This window comes from Platalea leucorodia (assembly GCF_965183815.1).
Source record: "Platalea leucorodia genome assembly, chromosome: 16".
Taxonomy (NCBI): Eukaryota; Metazoa; Chordata; class Aves; order Pelecaniformes; family Threskiornithidae; genus Platalea; species Platalea leucorodia.
In genome coordinates this window covers 4,937,729-4,960,908 of record NC_138838.1, presented here as the reverse complement: position 1 = coordinate 4,960,908, position 23,180 = coordinate 4,937,729, and the positions used below count along the sequence as shown (strand labels likewise).

Sequence of the window (23,180 nt, the reverse complement as noted above, 5' to 3'; positions counted from 1 at the left end):
TTCAGTTTATTCTCTGCCTACCAATTTGGGTGGCCAAATTATGTAGGAAGGGATAGGGAACCACAGAGGGAAAGAAATCTGGTGTTAGCTCCCTTTTGTGGTGCTTGTTGATACCTGTAAAAGTACAGTAGTGCTGTCTGGTAGCTGCAGGCGTGGAAGTGAGTTTGCACGCTGTTATTGATTATGCCAGCTTTTGAAAATGTCCACAAAGATGCCGATTTGCTTTAAATGGCAGTCTCCTCATACCTGTAGCAATGGTAAACTAGAGAAGCCATTGCCTATATAAATTTCACAGTGACTGCTTTTTGTTTTTCTCTGCATCATTTTCTTGGTCCAGCTATGTGCTTCTCTCTTCAATTGGATAGTTCACTTTTGTTACCTTCCTTTGAATTTTTAAGTGTGTAGGTCACCATTAATTTGTTCTTTCTGCTCAGAAATTGGGAAGCAGAGTATTTGGGGTGCTCCGTAGCCTGAATACTCTCAAAGCTACACCTCAATTATTGTCCTTATGACAAATGGCAAGACAGCATGAGATCTTAGACTAGTGGTATCTGGGGGAATTTTTGAATTAATGGAATGGTTTTGTTTTATATATTAAATTACTTTATCAAAGAGAACAATGCAGTAGGGTTGGTTTGTGTTTGTTTTTTTTTTTTTCCTGAGAGCTGAGTCATACTTTTTTTTCCCAAAAGAGGACTGCCTTTAATAAATCTGTAGGTGAAGTGATAAACATATTATAAGGAGTCAAAGGGATTTTTTTTTTTCTCTCCCACTGAAAATGAGTCAGCAATTAAATTATCTTGAAAGAAAATCAGTACTGAGTTTGTTGCCTGGGTTTAGCAAATCTTTACATTCTAAGAAAACATTTATACTCGTGATGTTCAGAGTGATAAATTGTATAAGTGGTCTCCTGTATAATGAAGTGCATGTCAGAATCTCTCCCTAAATGTCTGTCAATCTGAAATATTCTTATTTGATCAGAAAAGCAGATTTCTGATGGTTTACTGAAACAGACAATATCCTCTATTTAAATTTTGTTTTTCTTGCAAGGCAAGATACTCCGAAAACCTCACTGTCAAGTGTAGTTGCCACGTGAAGTAGTTTTAATCTTGTTCTGGATTTTGTGGTTATATCATACAAATGATGAAATGTGGTTGTGTGGAAAAGCTTGGCAGAAGCATTCCTACGTAAATAGGAAGACTCATTCGTATTTTCAACGTTGCTTTGATCAAGAAGAATTAAGTGACTTGACAGTTTTTGGGGACTTGCTTTAAAATACTGTGGAAGAGGAATAGGTTGCTCTGCTGGGTTCTTGTTAACAGGCTGAAGGAGCTCCTCTGTGTGTCTGCTTAAAATACGTTATGTTAAATGTTTCGCTTACTAGTTAATGAGGTAGGACAGACTGAAGAAATAAAAGGAGCGGTGAAAGCGTGCGTGAAGGCTGACATGTTTGACAGATGCTTTGTTTAAGCTTACATGCATTAAATGCTCAAAAAGCTTTGCCAAGGGGATCAAGTCAGGTTGTGACTGCAGGGTATGTAGATCTACCTAGGCTAGCTTTGAGCTGATAGTGGTGTAATGGTAGCAGCAATGACACTCAGCGCAAGCCGTGAACGCTTTTAGAGAAATTTGACCAATACTTGGATACTTAACCTTTGAGTTTTTTGCTGCCATCACCATGCTCCTGTTTGCTCAAGCAGTGACTAGTTTGAGTAAATGTACGCAGCCTGTAGAGTAAATAGACCCTTCATAAACCCAAGAAGTCACTGAGCTTTTTTCCTGCAGTCTTTTTTTAAAATTGACCCTCTTGCAAAGAGTGGTTATAAAAATGAAAAACTGTTAAAGCCAGGGGAATAAGACACAAGTGCTGAGAGAGCAAGGGAAAATGCTGGTGATAGTGATGAGGTTGGTAACTCAGTTCTCTCCATTTTAAGTCGCTATAGATGAATTCAAAGTGTCTGTGTTCACCAGACTGTAGCTTGCCGTTGACTTTTGAGATACCCTGATATGCATTCAAGCTTACCAACACAGCGTTTCTGAGAAGATCCACTGATGGTAGCAGCAGGATGCAGCCAAAACGCTTTCTATAGGATACCATGTATTGTGATGTCTGGTTGACTTTTCCAACACTGTGATTCATCTACTGCTGCCCTATTTATGTTATCGCTGAATTGATGAGGCAGAAAGCGTGGTTGATTCTCTTGAAAAAATGCTAACAAATAGCGTTTTCCTGAAATTTTGTGAGGGATTGTTCTCCCCACCCACCAAAACATCAATGGCAGAAATGAAATAGAGTAAAAACTAATGATGGCAAAACCCATCATGCATCGAGTTGAAACTTCTGTGGAGAAAATTAAGTGTGTGCACAAAACTGAGAGGTCTGATGGCAATGCTAGTTAAATGGTGAAGGAAAGAACCAGCTACTATGATAAGGGATGTAGGAAAAGCCAGGCTATAATAACGGAGGTAGGGGACTGTCCTTGGGAAGAAATGGTGCTTTTAGCAAATGAAAGATAAACTGCTGGAAGAAAAACTCAAGCCCACTTCTGTCAACGTGGACATGTGTGATTAACTGCATTCCTGTGATATTTGATGTGAGTGAACACTCTTCCATTGCAGTCTAAATAATGTTTAACTAAGCATAAATTTAAAACTAGACTTAAGTTACCTGGGGCCAGAATGATTAAATGTGTAGAAGAGGTGAGGCGCGTTACTCATCACATGAAGTGGGCTTATCAAAACTGGGAGGAAGTCAGGTGTGATTCCCCTTGACGGAGTGCGAATGGAGCGTCAGGGGATGGAGATTTGGATCCCAGAACAGCAACTGCCTGGTTTTGTGTCCAAGAAAAGACGAGGGAGGCAATAACAAAGCAAGGAAGTAGTTAACATGTGAGCGCTGTGAAAAGGGAGAAAAAGTGGCAAGCGGAAGTGGAAAAAATGGGGAAGGAGAAACAGTGTGTTGGCCCTTTTCCTTGTAATTCTGCATGAAGATGTTTGCCGTATAAACAACTTTGAGGAAGATTTCAGTAAAAATGGTTGCACATCAAAGATACAGGACAATACATTGTCTTACTACCAAGTACTAAGTGACATTTCTGGTAACCAGTGTTTGACCTGAACCTGGAAACGCTCTCATGTTCATTTGCCTGCTGTACGCTTCTGCGTCGATTTAAACCAGCAGCACCAGATGTAGCTTTGGTGCTGATCTTGAACTTCATAGTGAATAGCAGCTACCCCAGCTGGTGGAAGCAGGAACAAGATCTTTAGAGATGATGCACCTGTGAAATGCAAGCAACTCATGTAAAATGCCATGAAGATGGCCGTATGAACAGCTATGCAAGTTTTTACAGTATCATGTCAAACATTACTTAGTTGTTATTGCGTATAGCTATACAACTGTAGAGGATTAATTAAGACATTTAAAGGACCCTTGTTTTCCCTTCCCTTTGTTTTCATTCTCTTCTTGATTGTATTATAGATGAGAATCTTCCCATTTATTCAAACACCTCCGTTTCTTTAGATTTTAATTATTTTAATTTGGTGGTAGCTTTTCTTTTTTTCTGACATCCTTAATGTAGCATGTCATACAGTGTTTAACTTAAAAAAAGGTAAACAAAGAGTCGGAATAGGCAATACTGAGACTACAAGTTACAGTGGAAAGGTGTGGTTCAGTCATTCAACTTCAATGAAAAAGTAATATTTCAAACTTTAATAGTATATTGCAAACTTCCACTTGATGTTAATATAATATCTATAGTGTGGTTAGATGTTTGTAACATGCGGCGCTCAGTTGAATACTTTTGATCCCGCGATTGTTGATTGACTGCAATAAATAAAGAGATACTGTAACAGATGTGATACAGCAAGGCTCAATTCTGCATTGTAAGTTATATCTGCATTTGTCAGCAACACCAAGTTTTTATGTATATAGCATTAAATTTCTACTGGATTGTTTGCTTGTGAATGTTTAGTCAATAGAGACCAAATTGTGGATGTCAAATAACCTTCAGCTGTACAATGAACTAGAAATTGTTGGATGAATGCAACGTCTCTGAAAGCCACGCTGCTCAAAATGGGGAACTGCCTAAGAGTTACTGCTGCAGAGCTGCTTACTGGTGGTAATACTGGCAAGCAGCAGCATGTCTTCCATTGCACAGCTGCAGGTTAGTGTCTTTTGCCTTTTTTTTTTTTTGTTTGCTTTCTGTAGCTTAGTTATCGTCATTGCATGCAGTGCAGTACTCTGGAAAGGAGAGGTGTGACAATCCAGAGGGATTTGTTGCCACTCTGAAAACAAAGGTGGCAAGTGAGAAGTCTGGTGCAATTCTTTGTCCTCAAATAAAACTAGAAAAGTGTATGCTGACCAGTAAGCTTTAGCCATCTGTCCAGGGAAATAAAATGCTTGATGCTTCCAAATGCAAGTTTGGGAAAAGCAAATAATTCTTTTCTTCCTTTTTTTTTTTTTTTTTTTCAGTTTGGCCTGCCACTGCTGAATATCTGTGTGTAAGGGCAAATTTCGTGCCTTGAAAATAAAGCAACCTCCATTTCATAAGTCAGGAGTTGTTTCTGTTCACCGTGGTTATTAAAAATAATCTATTCCTTCACTTCTGGGTGCCTGTTACAGAACAACTGTATTGGAATATATTTTAAGAGTGTGGGGGTTTTCAGGTTTGGTTTGTTGGGGGTTTTTTTGTTTGTTTGTTTGGCTTTGTTTGTTGTTTTGGGTTTTTTTTAAGTCAAATCCTGTTTGAAGAAAATAAAGAAAAGCTTTTTGCAGTCTAAATACGTGTCCTGGTGGCAGACTCTTAGATTAAAAGTTTATATAGTGACATAATTGTGGCTCCAATATGATGTCATGATATATGAAAACTAGTACTCTTAGGAAATACGCATGAAGAAAAATGGGCAGCCATACATTTTTATTTTTCCATACTTCTGTCTCAAGCAGAACATACAGGAAAAGAAAGAGGTGGAAAATGACAGAAGTATGACAGAAGTGATTTTTTTTTTTTGGTCTCCAAAAAGGTTATTGTATGTGTAGTTTTTCTTCTGATCTGTTTTTCAGCTTTCAGCTATGTAGGACTGAACTCTTGATGTCGTGTTTGACACTTTAAATATCAAGTAGAAAGCTTTGTGGCATTAATTTTATAAATAGACCTAGTACTCAAAAATAGTCTTATTGATAATCAGCTTTGTCTGTCTTAGTTCTGGAATGGTCACTACATGTTTGTGTAACTGGAAACTTTGTCATACAGAAAATTTAATCCTTTTGGGAGCTGATCTGTGAAACAGCATTTAAATAACTCTTCAGTAAGAAATGTGTGTTTGTTCCTGTGTTTTCCTTGAATTGAAATTTTGCTGTGTAGTGGGTTAAGAGAAAGTTGTATCTTTTTCACTAGAGTTTCTCTTTGTGTACTCCAATAGTTTCATGGTTCTCCTGTAAATTGATGATTCCACTCTGAAATGAATTTTGCTGCCCTTCTTTTGAGTTCTTCTACCTCGTTAAGCCATGTAATAGCATACGCTGTACTTTGCTATAATGTTAGTGTTAAACAGGGAGATGGTGACCCCTGCGTCTGTCTCTGCAAAATCCTCGTTGTTCATTAGAAATAAACGTAATAATTTAATTGGCATGTCTGACTGTGTCATCAGTAGTCTATTTCCCTACTCTGGGACAAAAGCGCTATTTGCAGCTAATAAATTGTTGGCCAAAGGGACCTCTTGTTTGTTTTTTCAGTTTGGCATATCAATTTTAATTTAAATTCTTCTCGGTGCTATTTCAGGAGTTAAGAAATTGGGTCTTTAGGGTTTTTGTTTGTTTCTTGATGAGTTAGGGCCCTCCTTAAGTCTTCCACACTACTGCTGGTATGAAATACAGCATGTCCTGTGCCTGTTCTGATCTCATGTGTAACACCAGATCCTGTTTCAGTCAGGCGTACCTCCACGAGAGCTGACCATCTATTGGGCTTTGCTGGCTCTATACTTCATCGGTGTCGTTAAGCACGGATAGCTGCGTTTCTGTGCATGGAAATGGGAGCACAGGGACAGGGACTCTGGCGAGTTAATGAATGCTGTCATTGCCAAATGTATGTTTTGGTTTGGGGATTATTTTGTTTTGGTCAGTTTTAAGTTGATAGCCTATGATGGTAAATAGAGTTTTCTTTTTCAGCTCTGCTACAGACCTGGGGTGAGTTGGACCTAAATTCAGAGCAGGAAGTCAGCTATATATGACAAAGGCCTAGTTGAAAATCTGTGAGTGAGTCCATTTCCTGCCATTGACTTCAGTGGCCTCCAGGCAGACTTCAGCCCAGCGTTACCTGCATCTGGCAATTTGGATTTGGGTTCACGCTTTTATTTCGGAAAGCGGAGGGTCTGTGTGGCCATGGTACAAATCATACCCTCAGAGAAGCAAGGAATTTTAGTGAAAATTTAATCATTCATACTTAGTAGAAAAAAGGAAGTTGTCATGGTATCTTAGAAAATAAGCCTTCCTTTGCTTTACTTTTTATGCACACGCGTTTCGGGGGGTTGATGTATTACAAAGCTTATTGTCCTCAGGTTTACGTGCCTTGTATCACTGCAGTGTGGATAGGGGTAGTACAGACAAACTCCTCTCCTGTCTGAGGAACGGCAAGGTCTGTCCTGAGCCACACGCATACTTCAGGTGGTAAAACCACTTTAAACTTAGTGTCTGAATAAAAAGAATGATGTTAATGCACAGTTGCAGTGATGCATGACCTGCAGCTGAGATCTTAAACGGTTTGGTTTTTTGAACGCCTACATCTGGCCCTGACAGTGGCCAGAGCTCTCTTGTGGTGGGGGTTGATTATTTATTACTTGTTTTGATACATAACTGCCAGGCTGTAGAGAAGGGGAATACTGTAAATGTAAATATTTGAAGTTTAAATTGCATTTCCTGCTTGGTGACTCTGCCAGCCCTTTTTCCTTTTGGGTGGGAGGATTTAGAAAGGATGAGTCTGTTGTTCCCCCAGCTTAGAGCACTGGAAGTTTCTGCTCTTCTGGTGTCCTCTCTTCCTTCCATCCTCAGCAGAAGCAACTCTCACCTTTGGAAGAAATACAGCTCACTTGCTTTGCACAACAGCTTTCTCCTGGGAGCAGGAGCACAGCTGCTGCTGTCTCTCTGCAAAAGAAAGATGGAAAGGGAAACAAGCAAACAAGGAGTGCTTGAGTCTTCTTTTTTGTGGGCAGGGTGAGGTTTACTGACGTCTGCAGTTGATTTGTTAAGTTTCAGAATTAGTAATTGTAAAATTAAACAATTTTTTGTATGATCTTCAAAACAGTGTGTGTAAGGTGAGCAATGTCCAGATTCCTCCTTGGTTTGTTTTGAATGCATGCGTGTGGCTTTGGGCCTCCTGGCCGGTAACTGCAGATGCAGAGCTGCCTGGCTGGATGAGAAGGGTTTAGCAGCCTGCTTCTAACCGTGCCATACAGCTCACTTAGGCTTTAGTGCTTCTAATAGTTTCCTTTCAAGAGCTGAAACTGAGATCAAAACCACCTCCTTAGAGCCAAGCATTGCTTTTCATTCCTCAGAGGTGTGAAGCCGGCGGTGCAGCAGCGGGCTGCGCGGGGGCTCTGGCCTGGGCCAGCGAGCGAGCTGCTCTCCCCCCGGGCTGCGGGACGCAGCTTTGCTGGCAGCATCGCCCTCTCTCAGAAGTCAGCGGGGAGTGGAAATGTAAGCAAACCCTTTCCCTTTGGAAGACTTCAGCAAGAGATCAAAGGCAACTCTTTAGCCTTGGGAAGCGTTTTTGCTACCTGGGCCTGGCTCCATGTGTGCTCTTTCTTTCCTGGTTTTGATCCAGCCGCTTTCCTATCTCACTTGAAGCTTTGCTCTCAGTGTGTCGTCTTTGCTACAGGTTCCTTCCATTTTCTGGAGAATACTCCTGTGCAGTTGGCTTTGCACTATCCAGGTAGGGGTTGCTAGCCAGAAAAAAAGATGTGTTGATATTTAAGGTGATAAAAAGACAAAATGAGGATTTCAGTAAAAAAGCAACATTGACATTTCTTCAGTCCTGTATCTACATATACCTTTTATCTGATACCGAGTTGAACAGATTAAGTTCTGTATTTTGTAACACCATAAGCAATCAGTTAAAACATACCCGTGCTTTTAAAAGGTCCTTTTGTTTGTGTCTGCTCTTACTCTAAGTCATCTGGTACAAAAAATAAATATAACTCACCCCATCTCAAAGGCATTGACCATCCAGTGTTTTACCACTGTAAGCTCTAGATCTGATTCCAGTTGTTTGTAAGGCTAAACATTTGATGCTGAAGTTGTGTAGCCTTTGTACTACGTTTTCACTATTTGCTCTTGGTAGGAAGCGTGTTGGGTGTGATATGTAAACACTTCTGGTGGATCAATATTTTATGTATCTAGTCTGTGCTATATAGAGGCTATAACTGAAAAGTGATTCAGCTTTGCACGGCAGAGTTGGAACATGTCCATAAAATGCTTTTGCAGAACAGATAGAGAATTGTGTAGAGGAACATTATGTGCTCAGTGCATTGCAGCATGGAGGTGAATTTTGTTCTAGTTCATCTTTCGTTTCTGTTTCGTATTTGAATTCTGAGGTGTGCAATGTGAAACTGTCTGGCACGTAAACCAGACCTATACTTCTTGAGATGCAAAGAAGTTACCAGTGCACATGAAGATCAATATTACAGGGTCAGTGGTTGTGGGGGATCTTTATAGCATCATACAGTGGTATTGCATGTATTTTTTCAATAATAACCACGTTGTAACCATCTTTAGGTGTCTTCTGGACTTCCCTCTTTTGTTGTACCACCAGATCAACTGCTAATGTGGTAGATACTGGAGAACAGTGGGATGTATGTGTGCCCTTGAGGATTTTTACCTGATGGAAATAAGGAGAGTGTTATCTTAGGATCAGTTATTTCTCCATAGATTGTGGTCATCTTCTGGCAGACTTCTCTGAGTATAGTCTGAGAACCTTCTTTTGGTGAGCGTGCAGAACTGAAGACAGGACAGATAACGGCATCTAATTTTTAGCTTATGGGTTTTTCTGTGCTTTGTTCTTCCATAATTGTTAGCTGAGCAGCTGTCACACTGTTTTCTTTGACCTCAGCCTTTGAGAACTTGGTGCTTTGTTGTTCAGCCTTTACACTCTGTTCCTGTGCCTGGTGACTAAATTCCCAGTGTTTTGGAAGTAAGCACCAATAGAAATAATTCTGGTGCTGTCTTTTTTTTTTTTTTTCTTTTTTTTTTATTTTATTTTATTTCTTCCTTCATTGTATATACAAAACTATGGTTTTCTTTGGGAGATTGATTGTTTTCTACAGAATTCCCTGCCACATGCACCTCTAGTGCTGTGAAGATGTCTGTTACAATTTGGTGCTACAGTCTAAGAAAACCTATCTTCCCTTGTTGCTTAAAGGACTCTGACTCGTTGTCCTGATGTATCATGGGGCAGCAGCTGAGCTAATGAATAAAGATATTTTAAAAAGAGTAAGCCCTAAACCTCAAAGTTGCAGAATGGGATGCCTTAACTGTTAGTGATGTACCTTATCTTCTGTTTTATTTTTAGTTGCTCTTCTACAACGGGTAGCAGAATTGGAAAAGGTCAATGCAGAATTTCTGCGCACAAAGCAGCAACTTGAGCAAGAATTTAATCAAAAGAGAGCAAAATTTAAGGAGTTATACTTGGCTAAGGAAGGTAAGTTCTCAATTCTCTGAATTATTCTAAAGTTTAATTAAACTTCACTACTCCCCGTTTGCCTACACACACCACATACTTTATTTTTGGTGGTTTTGGTTTGTCTTTTGTTTTTTTCTGGTTTTTTTTTTTGTTTTGTTTTTTTTGTTTTTGTTTTTGTTTTTTGTTTTTTTTTTTTTTTTGTTTTGTTTTTTTGTTTTGTTTTTTTTTTTTTCTTAAGTTGGTTGAGGATAGTTAGGACTTAAGGGGTTTTTTTTCTTCCAGTACTGGGATAGTCTAGTGCGTATCCAGCATGATTGTTGTTTCTCGTTTTCCAAAAATGAAAGTGACAGTAGTCTTTTAAAGAGATACATAATAAGAACATAAGAGACAAGCAGAGAGTAAAATTCAGTAGGTTGCTATTGAGCTTCCTAGAATGAATTTTTAGAATTAATTTAAAGATTTGCCTGCATGGATAGGAGTCAGCAGAGCAACTTGATGTAGATTCAGAAACACCACCACTGAGTTTTAATACTAACATTCTGAAGTCATGGTGTGCTCGTTCTCTCTGAACAGCAGCTGATCTGGTAAGTGGAAAGACATAGTCTAGATGGTGTGCTGTTTGTACTTTGTGGCTAGCTTTTTTATGTAGTATTAATTTGTCTTAAATTTCCATCTGAGGTAGAATGTAAGCAGACAAACATTGTAAAAGTTTTAGTAACAGCCAAGGGCATCGAGTTCAATAACACTCTTTACAGGAAAATTTGAACCATATGAGCTCAAATATCTGATGAAGAATTGGAGAGTAGATAGCTGCTGTTCTGAGAGCCAAATTGATTTATTTCTAATCCTGATGATTTTCCTGTCCTTAACATATGAAAGCAAAGCCAAAAAATAATGCATTAAGACTGCAGCTGCTTGTATAAGCTTATGAGAGCAGAAATACAACAGGCATAATGAAGATCACATCATACAGAAGGCCTATTTCTTTGTGTTTCTAGCAGCTGGATGAAAGGAAATTTAAGATACAAGACTGCTGATGAGATCAGCAATAATTCTCTCTTTTTCAGAACAGAACAGAACAGTCAAAAAATAGAAAATAAATTGTGACGAGCAAAAAAAAAAAATATCCAACTTTCACATGTACTGAAGTGAAAGGATACCAGAGGAGAATATACAAACAATTACTTTTCTTCCCCTCCCCCCCTCCAAGCTTTTTGCCCTCCCTGTTCTCCAAGACTTTTTCCTAAATGTACATTGGGACGGTGGCAGCCCATCCTTGATACCGTCATTTGAGAACTAAGTAGTATAAATGCTACAAGATCTTGTTTGTTTGTTTGTTTGTTTGTTTGTTTGTTTGTTTGTTTGTTTGTTTGTTTGTTTGTTTGTTTGTTTTACACAAGGATTAATGCCCTTTTGAGTTCCTCATTAGCTCAGAGTTCCATATGCCCTATCAAGGGGTAAGGTGTTGGGCACCAGGATCAATTAAGCATTTTGGTACTGAGGGAAATAAATAGAGATAGCTTGCTGTTTGTTGTACACTGGCCAAATGTTTATGCTAAAAATGATTGCCATTGAAATAGGCTATGTGGGCATAAAACTATATTTTGAGTTAGTACTTTTGGAATTAATTGTATAATATATATCTTCCAGAGCACTTTGCTTCAAACTAACCGAAAACTCAGGAGGATAATGTGAAATTAGTTTAATTTCTCGTTATAGTTGCAACAATTAGAGAAGTAGTCGATGTTCCATTGAATGTATCCCTTTTTTTAGTAGATGCTTAGTCTTAGCGAAGCCATGGTAAAGTACAAATTAGGCTGCATAGTTTTCTTATGTGGGCTCCATGTAGTGGTCAGAGCGTGTTTCTGTTCAAGAGATATGAAATGTTCTATCCAAATTGAGGACCAAGTTGGTGCCAAAAATGGGGGAAGAACTGTCTTCCTGTCTGTTGTTATCATCTTTTCCAGATCATTACCAGAATGAGCTAAATAATAATGAACTAATTAAAAGCACAGTTAACTTTCATCAGGTATATTGATGCATAGGTTGTATCTACAGTGTCTGCTTTGGGGCTGTGTCCATGAGAAGGTACTTTTTTAATAAAAGGCAAGGGCAAGCAAAGTCAGGAAAGACTAAAGACACCTGCTAACGTTTGTTCGGTTGTTATGCGTAGATGCTTTAGTATCAGCGCTTCCTTCGCCCTCTTGTTCGAGCAGTGTTCCTTGCTATAGCAACTATGGATACTCTTCAGATTGACTATTAATCAAGCTAAATGTAGATAATACTTCTTTTCAGAGGACCTGAAAAGACAAAATGCAGTGCTGCAAGCAGCCCAAGATGATCTGGGACAGTTGCGGACCCAGCTGATGGAAGCTCATGCTGAAATGGAGAACATCAAAGCTATAGCTACAGTATCTGAGAATACAAAGCAGGAAGCTATCGATGAGGTGAAGAGACAGTGGCAAGAAGAAGTAGCTTCACTACAAGCTATTATGAAAGGTAACAACCAGGCAAGCTGCTGCTGCTAAGATCAGACACCTCTTTAGTATGCGCTTAGCGATTTGTGCCTGCTCTTGCACAGAATATGGATAGCTGCTTTTCATGGCTTGGCAAAACTGGGCTACAGAAGTGACGGATGAAGCATAGTTCCTAAGTTTGTGAAGAGGAGCTTGGTGGCTCTTCTCTGTTAATATGAGGATAGAGTTTAGGAGGAATCATGGCAGTGGGAACTCCCACATATATGCAAAGCATTTTTGAGGGACTGTGAATGTGATACTTCATCCTTCCATGAAGATAAGTATAATGCATGTAATTTGACAAGCCTGAAAACAGCTTTAGGCTGACAGCATGATTCTCTTCTCTCCTGTGTAAACATAGTTCTGCTGTCAGACAGTTAAATGTCCCTCCAGAACTATCACATGGACTTTTCCCCAGGCTAGTCACTGAACGTGCTGCTCTGTATCAGTCGTGGGTCATTGTTTTTTCTTGGTAGTTCTGAGCTATTCTTTGTTATATTTGCACATTGCACAGCTGTTGACATTTCTGAGACAAACTATGTGCAAGGAACAAAATGCAGGGTGTAAACTGGGGAAAGACTGTTGCCATAACTGGCTGTTTTCTTAAAGGTTCACAAACGGGATCACAATATCCTGAGCCTACAGCCTGTTGGCTGTCAGCAGTTTTTTTTTTTCCAATCACCTGATGATGCTTTTCCCCCAGAGAATATAAATCTTAGTGTATATTGAGTACACAAATTTCTGTTTATTTGTGATCTACATAGATACATGAACCTAGATCAAGGCTCAGTTGTGCCAGCTACTGTACATATGTAAACAAAGACAGCTCCTTACCTGAAGGGGTAATACCAATAATAGGGAAATGAAAGCTATGTGAGAAGCTCTAGTTCCTTTGCATTTTGGAGTAAATAAGTAGGGGTTTGGTAGTTTGCTTGGATGATGTCCTTGGAGGTACAGAATGTGCTGCTAAATAAGATGTTAGACATGTACGTTGTTTTGGAATGAGGAGTTACACAGTTTTGGAGGCTTGTTTGTTTTCTAGTGATGGTACAAATTGAGATGCAGTTCCTTTGAATTTTTTGCTTGTGTAGTTGGTTTTTGGGGCAAGAGTCAAAGGGAAGAGAGAGGAAGGGAGAGTTCACTGTTGTCCTAGTTTTGATCAATTATGATAAATCATTGACTGGTTGGAGATGGAGTTCCTAAAGCTCTGGTTTTTAATTTACATTGAAAATAAGTTTTGAAAATACTCTTTTATAGAGACTGTTCGTGACTATGAGCTCCAGTATCATCACAGGTTGGAGCAAGAGCGAGCTCAGTGGAATCAATATCGAGAAAATGTGGAACGGGAAATAGCGGAGTTAAGAAGGCGACTGTCTGAAGGTCAAGAGGAGGAAAACCTAGAAAATGAAATGAAAAAGGTACGTTGAAATCTAGGTCTTCAATTTCTGATTTCAATTTCACAAGATACACTTGTGTTGTTATGCATGAGTGTATTTCTGCGCCCTGCTATAATTCCTCAGAAATACACATAGCCTCGTTCTGTCAGCTTTCAGCTCTTTGTTCATGGAAGTCATCATGACCTAATCCTGCATTTGAATCCATAAAGGTGTTGTATCTGATGATGTGGATTCAGTAAGGGGATTGCACCTGAGAAGATGGTAAGGTTTGGCCTTAAGCTTGTAAAAGCAGGAGTCCTTGTAAAGCCTCTTGTCATAATGTCAAATGAACTCAGGTAAAGCCCCTTTCAGATTTTTCTGGATTGACTGCAGATTTATAAAATTTCCTTTACACTTCTGCACCTTTATTCCTTTTCTCAGATCTTATAAACTTCTTTTGAGGTTTTTAGTGGGCGCTATATCTAAAACATCTTTTGTCTTTCTTTATGGTAAGCCATGTTTGCGACATAGTACTACTGGCTTCCTAGGTAACAAAGAACCTTGTTGTCATAAAACAACAGACTCTAGATGATGAAAGATAGTTGCCCTGGAGTTTGGAAAGATTTTGTTGTTGGTGTTCAAAGATCTGTGACTTAGAAGAGTTCATAGATGTAGACTGAGGTGCCTTGTGTCAAGTTTGGAGATTTTTTTTTTTTTTTTTTCGGTTGAGTTTGAAGATTTGGTGTATTTCTCTTTCAGGCAGGAAGGAAGTTGAACCTGTCATAATAGATCAATGTTCTGGAATCTTTGTTTATCATATTATAAAAACTTGGATTTAAGTGATTTTTGTCTTCTCAGCAGGCTTACAATAGTCTTCAAGGTATTCTAAGACAATTTTAATGTAGTAAATGATCCTATATTCAATAAAGGAGTAGACTAACATCTGATAATCTGCCACATCGCTGCATTTCCTTGTTTATGCTTGCTGTCAGCAGAAGAAATGCAGTATTGAATATCACAAACTTTCCACATAAGTGTTTTACCCATGTTTGCTATGTTGTAACAAGCAATCAGTATTAGTGTTGCAAAATGGAATTCTGTTTCTGAGACTTATAAAGAGATTCTTGAATATTGCTAATTGTACATACATATAATTGCCGTTTGGTGCATTCAGTGAGACTGCTCTTCGTACAGCCCTGATTGATAATTTTTCAAGGTGGAAGTCAGAGTAAGGTGGAAGTCAGAATAAAGCCTATTTGCCAATGCTGTAACTACAGAACTACTGCCACTGGAATTTTAAGACTTAAGCTGTTTTTAAGAGAAGGTTTTAGCCCTATTAAGAGAAAAAAGACTTTGGTTGAAGCTAGAAGGAAGGTTGGAAGGTTCAGAATTGGATCAGTGTGGTGAGTCTTGTAGAAACAACCCAGAAGATGCAGAGTTCATAGTGTAAAAGTCTTGGCAGTGCATTACCAACAAACTGCCAGTAAGAATTTTCAGAAAACAATCTGTCTTGACTGAGAGAGTCTTTCCAATAACTTAAATCTTGGGACTTTTTTTTATCTGAATGTCCTGATCATGTAACAGTTGGAGTTGCAAGTTGCTCAGGCGACAGAGCAGCTCACCTAAACTTAGTGGCTTTACTATGTGCCAGTTAGCATTTCAGTTTAGTATAGCAGATAAATAGCATTTTCAACTATACTCCTTTAAAAAGGAAATAAATATCCCATTTAATACTAAAGGAAAAGATGATTGATTTATTAATCTGTGATTAGTATGAGCTTGGAAAGCTTTGTAGGCCTGTAAAGCACAGGAACATGTACTTCATGTAATATGAGGGCGAGGGGTAAATTTGGTCTTCAGAGTGCAGCTTGAAATAATTGTTTAAACTGCTTTACGTAGGTTTTCTAATCTTCTTTGTCATTAAACCTGTGAGGTTTTTCTTCAAGGAGGCTAAGAATTGGATCAAAATTAGAAAAGGACATTCATTTCACCTAAAAACAAACAAGCAAATCCCAAGCTCACAAAAAACTGTGCTTGGCTAGCAAAATAATGAATATTCATAAATCAGCAATCAGTATGAAAGGAGGAATTTTCTTGATCACTTGGGATGTGCTCTTTGAAGACTTGTGATCAGTTCCTCATGCAAAATGGTATTTCCAGCTAACAATGTTGTATTCATCCTCCATCTTTATATGCTCCATTATAAGGATGGATTTATTTTATTTTTAGGCATAAACTTGGAAAGAGTTTTTTAAAAATATCTTCATCTTCTAGCCAGTTCTAAGGAATCTCCAAAAAAAAGGAGTTTAAAAAAAATAAAAAAAACCCCAACCAACCAACCAAACAAATAAAAACCCCAAAAAAACCCCAAACAAACAAAAAGTACTTTGCTCTCTGTGCTCGCTGGGCTGTAAGTAGGTGCTGTACCAGCACATAATATATCACATTTCTTAAAACTGGCAGAAAACCATACCACTGTCTAGCATTCTCAATGAGAGGTGGTGAGGTGAGAAGAATGGTCAGAGCAGACACAGGATTATAAGCCATATATTTCAGTCCAGGACACTAACCTTCTTGGCTGGATAATAGTTCAGTTGTGTTCAATTTGGCTATAAAATCCATTTTAAACAACGAAGAAAATCCATGAAATTTAATGCTGTGCCAGCATAATTGCTAACAATTATGCTTGTTGTCTGCATAATTTTTCCCCTGAAAGAGATAAAGGGTAGATAACAAATGTTGCTCCAAATTCTGTAAATATCTCTTTGAATTTAAAGTTTATTTCTTTGGTTGAGTGTACAGTTTGGTATGTGTGCTCTCAGACTTCCAGCATGCATGTTATTTATCCTGGTTCGGGAGCACTTAGAGTGGGTGGGTAATGTTTTGATAAGCATACTATTTTGAGCTGTATTTACTAGATTGTGCCTACTTTGCCGGAGGTATCCAACTCTAGCCTGCAAACCTGGCGTTTGGCATTCTTGAGCATCCTCTTATCAGAAAGAGCGTGTCTGGTGGAACGCATGCGCTTGTCTGGAAGCAGCTGTTTTGCTTTTCCACGTAAATATATTTCGAGTTGCAAATTGTCAAATCTCTGTAGAAAACTTGCATGTTCTGTGATTTTTTTAGTTTTTTTTGTAATCGTAAAGCAACGATTTCTAAGAAATGTGTGCTGAAACCTTTGTGTGTATTCTATAAATCTCCCTTCTCGGCTCAAAAAAGGTAAATCGCTTGTTCTAATGATAAGCATGCTTACCTAGTGATTCATCTTTCAGAAGATGTATTGGCGATTTATAAAAATCTCTGTATCTTCCTGTTGCTTTGTAATACTAGATAGGTTTGGGGTTTTTTTGTTATCACAGGTGCTAAAAGCAATCTAGCCATAGCGGCATGTGCTTCCACGCAAGTTCTCTGTTCAGTAATGACTGGGCTCCCTGTGGACAGTGACTTGGTGGGGATGAGTCTCGCACACTGGCAAAATCTGGCTAGTCCTTTTTATTCAGACCTCATTTCCCATTCAGGAAATGATCTGGTTTTCTGTTGGAGCTGTGATGAATATAAAGACTCTTCTTAGCACAGTTGTGTCAAACTCTGAGCAGCAGAAGTCTGCAGAACAGGTATTTTGCATAGAGAGAGCGCAAGAAAGGACAAACCTCCTGTTCTGGAGCGTGCTTATTAGTCAGAAGAGGGGAAATTGGAAGGGGAGGGTAATCTGATTTCTGTGACACAGTTGGCCATAAATCTGATATACAGTAAAAGCTGCTTTCATTGGTAATGATAAAGAACAGTGGAATAGATTTAGATGTTTAAATGGTTTACTCCTACTTTAAAGAGAGCTTCTCAAATTGTGTCTGTGTGTTTTCCGCCTGTCTCGTTTTTAAGGAACAAATTCAGGTACGGTATGTGCCTGAGATTTCTCCAGCCGGGTTTTTGTTCTTCTGAAAATGTTGGTTGGAGTAACGGTAAAGGACACTGAGGATTGCTGTAACTAGCTGTCAGGCTAGCAAGGCAACGTTTTGTGGGTTGACTTGGACTCGTGTTTAGCATGCTCCCTCTGTGGGGTCCTCTTCGTGCTGTGGTCTGCAGACGCCGTGCAGCGTGTCCTTCGGCCGCTGTGCTGGGGGAAGCGGGCTCTGCTGCGGCAGAAGCGGCGTGGGCACTTTGTTTTTGGTTAGGTGATGAATAAATACAAGCTGATAATGTGTGACACCTCGGTCTTTGACAGTGAAGTTAGTTTGGCAAAAAGTTAGAAGGAAAGAAATGTTCTAATGATCACACCTCTGGAAGAGTCAGAATAACGCCTTTTAACATGGGAAATGGGATGCTGTGGCACCTCTGGCCACGTATGGCAGTATCTGAATGCAGCATTTTTCGACAGGATAAATATTCTCATTTTATTAGAAGTTTGAGTGGGAACTTTAACCTTAGTTTGGGAGTCTCAGTAATTATACTTCTACCTTCAAAAGAAGACCCAGTGACCAGCCCTCATTTTGTTAGCAGATACAGGCTATTCTGGGTGTTTAGCTCGGCATCACGCTGACCTTTAATATGGATCCTTCCCCCCCAACCTCCCCTCCCTGCCTTTTTTTTTTTTGAATGAAACATTTGCAATATGTTGCAACCGTAGTGTCAAACTTCAGCTCTGTTTACCAAGCAGTAAAAGCTAGAGTAATTTTTTCTGTCATGCGGAATTTGATACAGTTTGTCTTTCCAGTTGGTTGCTGTTAAAACAGTCTGATTCTGCTTTCAGGGAACTTACTGTTCCTCTGAAGTGGCTTGCTCCAACCCGGATGCATTTGTTGCTCTGTATTTAGTATTGAACCGTGTGAAATCAGGCTGGCGATGAAACGTTCCTGCAGTTTTCATGAATCCTTAGGAAGAAGCTTATTCAACAGTCCTAAAATGCTGGGCTATCTTTAGTCCATATGAGACAGCTATAGGTAGCGTTAAATGAATAGAACTAATAGAATAAATGAAATATAAAGCAATCTTTGAAGTTGAGCTCCTGCTCCCATCTGTTCAAAAAATGTGACGGATGAGTTGCTGGCTGCAAGTGACGGGGTACGTATGTACGTGTGACACTGTCACGTGCCCCTGGTGTTGAATTCACTGCGTCGTGATGTCCCTTGCTTTCCTCACGGCTTTTATTTGTACTCTTTGGACAAGCAAACTAGCAGTGACAAAATGGAGCAGGAGGGAATGAAACATGAAGAAATTTAATTTTGTTCTGTCTATAGAGTTTTCTTTAAAGCTTTTTAGAGCCCAAGGGCCTGGTAGCATTTGGATAATTGACAGGTATTGCAATATTATTTTATTTTGTCTATTAATTTTAAGTTTATAAAACTTCAATGGTTAAAAATATTGTCTGTTTTTCTTCCTGAAAGTCTTGCTCAGAATACAGTTGTCAAAAAGCTTACCAGAAACTGAAAGTCAAATGAGTACCCTCAAAGCCCTGCATTCTAGCCTAGATTTAAAACAAGACATGAATGTTACCTTATAGCGGCTCTCTTTGCTGATCAGGTTAGGAAAAGTGTCATCTTTTGAAACGTCAGCTTTGGGACACAGTTCTCTGCCTTCCCTCCCCTGCTGAATTCCTCCAGTAGAAGACAGAGAACAATTGAGCATTCTGAGCCTTCATACATAAAAACAACCGAAATTAGGTTTCTTGAATTCTTCACGGCTTGAAGAATTTTACTGTGGTGAATATTTGAGTGTTCCGCTTGCTGTTGTGGAGTCTATGGGAGCTGTTACTTTCACTTGGAAAGTTTTTAGTGCATCCGTGAAGGAAAGCCAGAGCATTTAAGAATTGGGGATGTCAGGGCCACATGTGCAATTCTGAATTTGAGCACTGAACACTATTTCTCATTTTGATTCTCTCTGTTTTTACCTGGCTCTTTCTCTTTTTTCCCTTGTATCAGTCTTCTCATTCTATTATCCTCCTTTGATCTTTTCAGAACCACTTTTTGAAAAAATCATGGGGTTTTTAATAAGTTGTCTGTATATAGTTTTGAAATATTTAGTACAGTAACACCAAAAACTGATGCTACCTCGGTAGTAATTTAAAGTTGAAAAATGGTCTTTCAAAACAGAACAGAGCTACACCATGCATTACTGTGCAGATCCTTTTTCTTTTAACTTCATGAGTAAGTAAATGAATGGTCAATAACTCACCATGCAGTTCTTGTGTTACACTTTTTTAATACGTGCTATGTGGCAGCAAGTTGCAAGACAGTTAGGCCTTTAATAACAGAAAAGTGTACGAATTTTGAAATGCCTGATCCATAAATTTTCTCCCAAGTATCGCAAGTGATAGATTTACTAACATTCTCTTTAAAAGCAGATATTAATGGCCTAATCCACACATGGATTTAAAATTTAGCTGCCTTCTGTGAATGGAATAATATCAGCCTGTCGTCATAGAGATGACTTCTGAACTAAATAAATAGCAATAAGACGAGTATTGAAAGTGGAAGTTTAGTCAGCTATTTTTATTGGCATAGATATTTTCTCCAAATGTCTACAATAAAGGAAACTGTTGTGGTGAAAACTATGATAATGTCTTACTCATAATTTATTGCATTAACTTCAGGCCCAGGAAGATGCTGAGAAGCTGCGTTCGGTTGTGATGCCTATGGAGAAAGAGATTGCGGCACTAAAGGAGAAACTGACAGGAGCTGAAGAAAAAATAAAAGAGTTAGAAGCATCAAAGGTGAGGTGGAGTTGTAACTGTATCTTCATTTATATCTTGCATCATGCTAGTTTGATGCAGATAAGTAAAGTCAAATTTTGTAAGAGAGAAAAAGGTGTATTGTGAAACTCTTCATGCGCAATGCATCTTTTCTCCTGTAGCTCAAATAACTTATTTGGCCTATATATGTTTTCCTGTCTTGCTGTTTTGAGGGTTGGGTTACATGTGTGTGTCATCTGTGCTTAGCTTAAATTGCATGGCTGCAGCTCTATTAGAAATGAAAAACCTGTAGAAAAATAGCTGCTTTGCATGCTCCAACAGCCTGGCCTTTAGATTAATGTCATGGCTTGCAGCTACAGAAAGACTTGCATTTGGCAGAAATCTTTTAATCTGCTTCCATCCAGTATCTGCTCTATTTCATTTTCTAAACCTGGGCATAAAACTGAGGCAATATCACCAGAATTTTTATATCTTAAACTTTAAGCAAACCTCAGATTCATAGAAAGGGATACTGGCCGTTGCTGCCAAGAAATCAATGTAAGTGATTTACCCAGCATTCCTGTATTCTTCAGATATGTCAGAACCCTTATTGAACTTTCTCACCATCTGCGAAGGGTAAATGATGTCTACATCACTGTAAGATAGTTGCATTTAATGTACTGTTTTATACAGAAATGATGATGTCTTCTGTAACAATTATTTTATCTTGAAAATCGAATAGGCTGAAATTGCAAAATAACTGACCATTTGGATGTTTGTAAGACATACAAATAAATACCTTCCTTGTCTTCTGGATCACTTGCATTTTCATTTAAATAGATGTTCATTGCTTGCTGGAATTCTTTCTCTCTCTCTCTTTTTTTTTTTTTTTTTTTTTTTTTTTTTTTTTTTTTTTTTTTTTGTCCAGCTTGGAGGTCTGTCTGAGATTGGGGAGAACACTGTAATTCATTTAACAGACTTAACAATTTTACTCAATTGAGAGTCCATGCTTGAGTGTTTTCCTTCTTCAAGATTCTTTGTGAATTTCTTTATAGGTCAAATTTTTAAGACTGAAATGTTCCTAGGAATAATAGTTCTCCAGGTAGTTCTGCTTTTTCTCTTGATGCAAATAATACTTCCTTTTCATTGCCAGGCTGAATTTGGGGAAGATGAGGAAATGTCAACCTTCTCTTCTTGCTTGCATGCTCTCCAAATGCTTTTGTGGGTTGGGTGTTTTTTCCCTCCTTCTTTTTTTAGGAGGACTCTGTAACTTTTCTTGGAACTTTTCTGCAGAATTTGATTATAAAAATCATAGGTCATTCTTGTCTCCCTCTTTCCTTACAGGCAAAGCCTGAGAAAAATTGATAGTGTTTCAGGAGCAGGAATTGTGTTGGTTTCTCTGTCAGTCCTCTAAAATCTGAGCACGTCGTTCTATGGGATGGGTAAAACACAAGCACACAGCTCTTGGAAAAAAGAGAATAATCGCTTTAGCTGTGTTTCTAATTTATTGAGGGGTTGTTTTTAAAGAATTCTCGCCTTAGGTGGTGATTCTTAACAAAAAAATTAATGTAGTCCCTTAATACTTACCTGTGGTCGATTCCACTTCATTCTTCCTTCTGTCTGAAGTTGCTGATAGTCCTATTTCAAGTCACCTTTTTAGCCTAATGGGAAAGAATTGCTATTTTCTATCTAGCAAGGAGATGTTTATGGACAAACTTAGAAAGTTGTTAAAGTACTTTAATCTACAGCACTATAAATATGCAAGGTGGTATTTACATGATTTATATTACTAGACTGGTATGAGGACTGACTTGCAGAATGAGTGATACATTTGGCTTTTCTGTTGGTCATGATGAAATCTCTCAGATCTGTTTGAGTCATGTAATTTTGTTTTTCAGTGTCAAATATTTAGCTAGATTAGTGAAACAATGCATTTCTTTTGTTTTGGTGTTTTTGGTTTCCCCCCCCCCCCCCCCCCCCTTTGTTCCATCCTTCCCAAGGGTTATTCTCTGGGAGGCAGATTTCTCTATTTCAATGGCTAAAAGACTTGCAGACAGAAGACTTGGTATCCTAGGGCAGGAGAAGCTGTCCCCACCATCAATGGCAAGTTAAAGCCGAAGGGCTATCTTGAACTCTTGAGTTGGTGTCTGTGGCTCCTGTACAGTCTTGAGGAAGATGAAGAACAGCTCTGTGGAGCCAGTCAGGAATTGCCTGAAAGCTTTTGTTTTCTTTAAAATAAAAACTCTTCTGATTCCTAACTCAGCAAACCATAAAACTGAATAGGGCCATAAAGAAATCTTTCAGCCCATTCCCTGCTCCAAGATGGGATCCGTTTGTACATGCATCATGTTTGACAGATGTTTATGTAACCCTATCTTAAAAGGTTCTCACTGGAGATTCTGCAATCTCTGCAGGATGTTTGTTCCAGTTCTTTGTTAGCTTTGCTATTTAAAAAAAAAAAAAAAAAAAAAAAAAAGAAAAAATCCTAATATAATTCTTCAGTCCTTCGTACTGTAATTGCTTTTCATCCCATCCCCCGTGGACAGATTTTCCTTTCTTTTTGCAGCAGCCTTTCATGGGTTTGAATGTTTTTCTTCTTGTCTGTCCCCAAGTTTTCTCTCTTCTTAGGCTTACCATCCCTGGTTTAGTTCAAGCTTGCCTCATAGTCATGTTTTCTGACTACTATTATTACTCTATTTTTGAACCATCTCCTCATCCTCTTTGGAGTAGGAAACCCAAAACCAAACACAGAACTTAGTTGTTGGCTTATCGATGCTAATTAAAGGATTGCTTCATTGTTTGCTGTTCTTACCCTCTTTGCCATCTCTGTGCTCAGTGCCGCTGCTGTTGTGATCCAGCTGTGAGAACTCTATAAATATACTGGTATGTTTGACTTAGCAGAATTTTAATGAGTAATTTATTCAGAAATAAATACAAATAATATTTGCACACT

The 23,180-nt window shown here is 38.7% G+C and overlaps 1 protein-coding gene across 1 annotated transcript in view; it reads left to right on the top strand.

Moving 5' to 3' along the window:
* RABEP1 (rabaptin, RAB GTPase binding effector protein 1) overlaps window positions 1-23,180 on the top strand; it is a 50,678-nt gene that overhangs the window by 9,515 nt on the left and 17,983 nt on the right. The window contains exons 2-5 of the mRNA XM_082328554.1: window positions 9,561-9,689; window positions 11,967-12,170; window positions 13,445-13,605; window positions 20,150-20,269. Of these exons, the coding sequence (XP_082184680.1) occupies window positions 9,561-9,689; window positions 11,967-12,170; window positions 13,445-13,605; window positions 20,150-20,269 (614 nt within the window). The remainder of the gene's footprint in view (window positions 1-9,560; window positions 9,690-11,966; window positions 12,171-13,444; window positions 13,606-20,149; window positions 20,270-23,180) is intronic.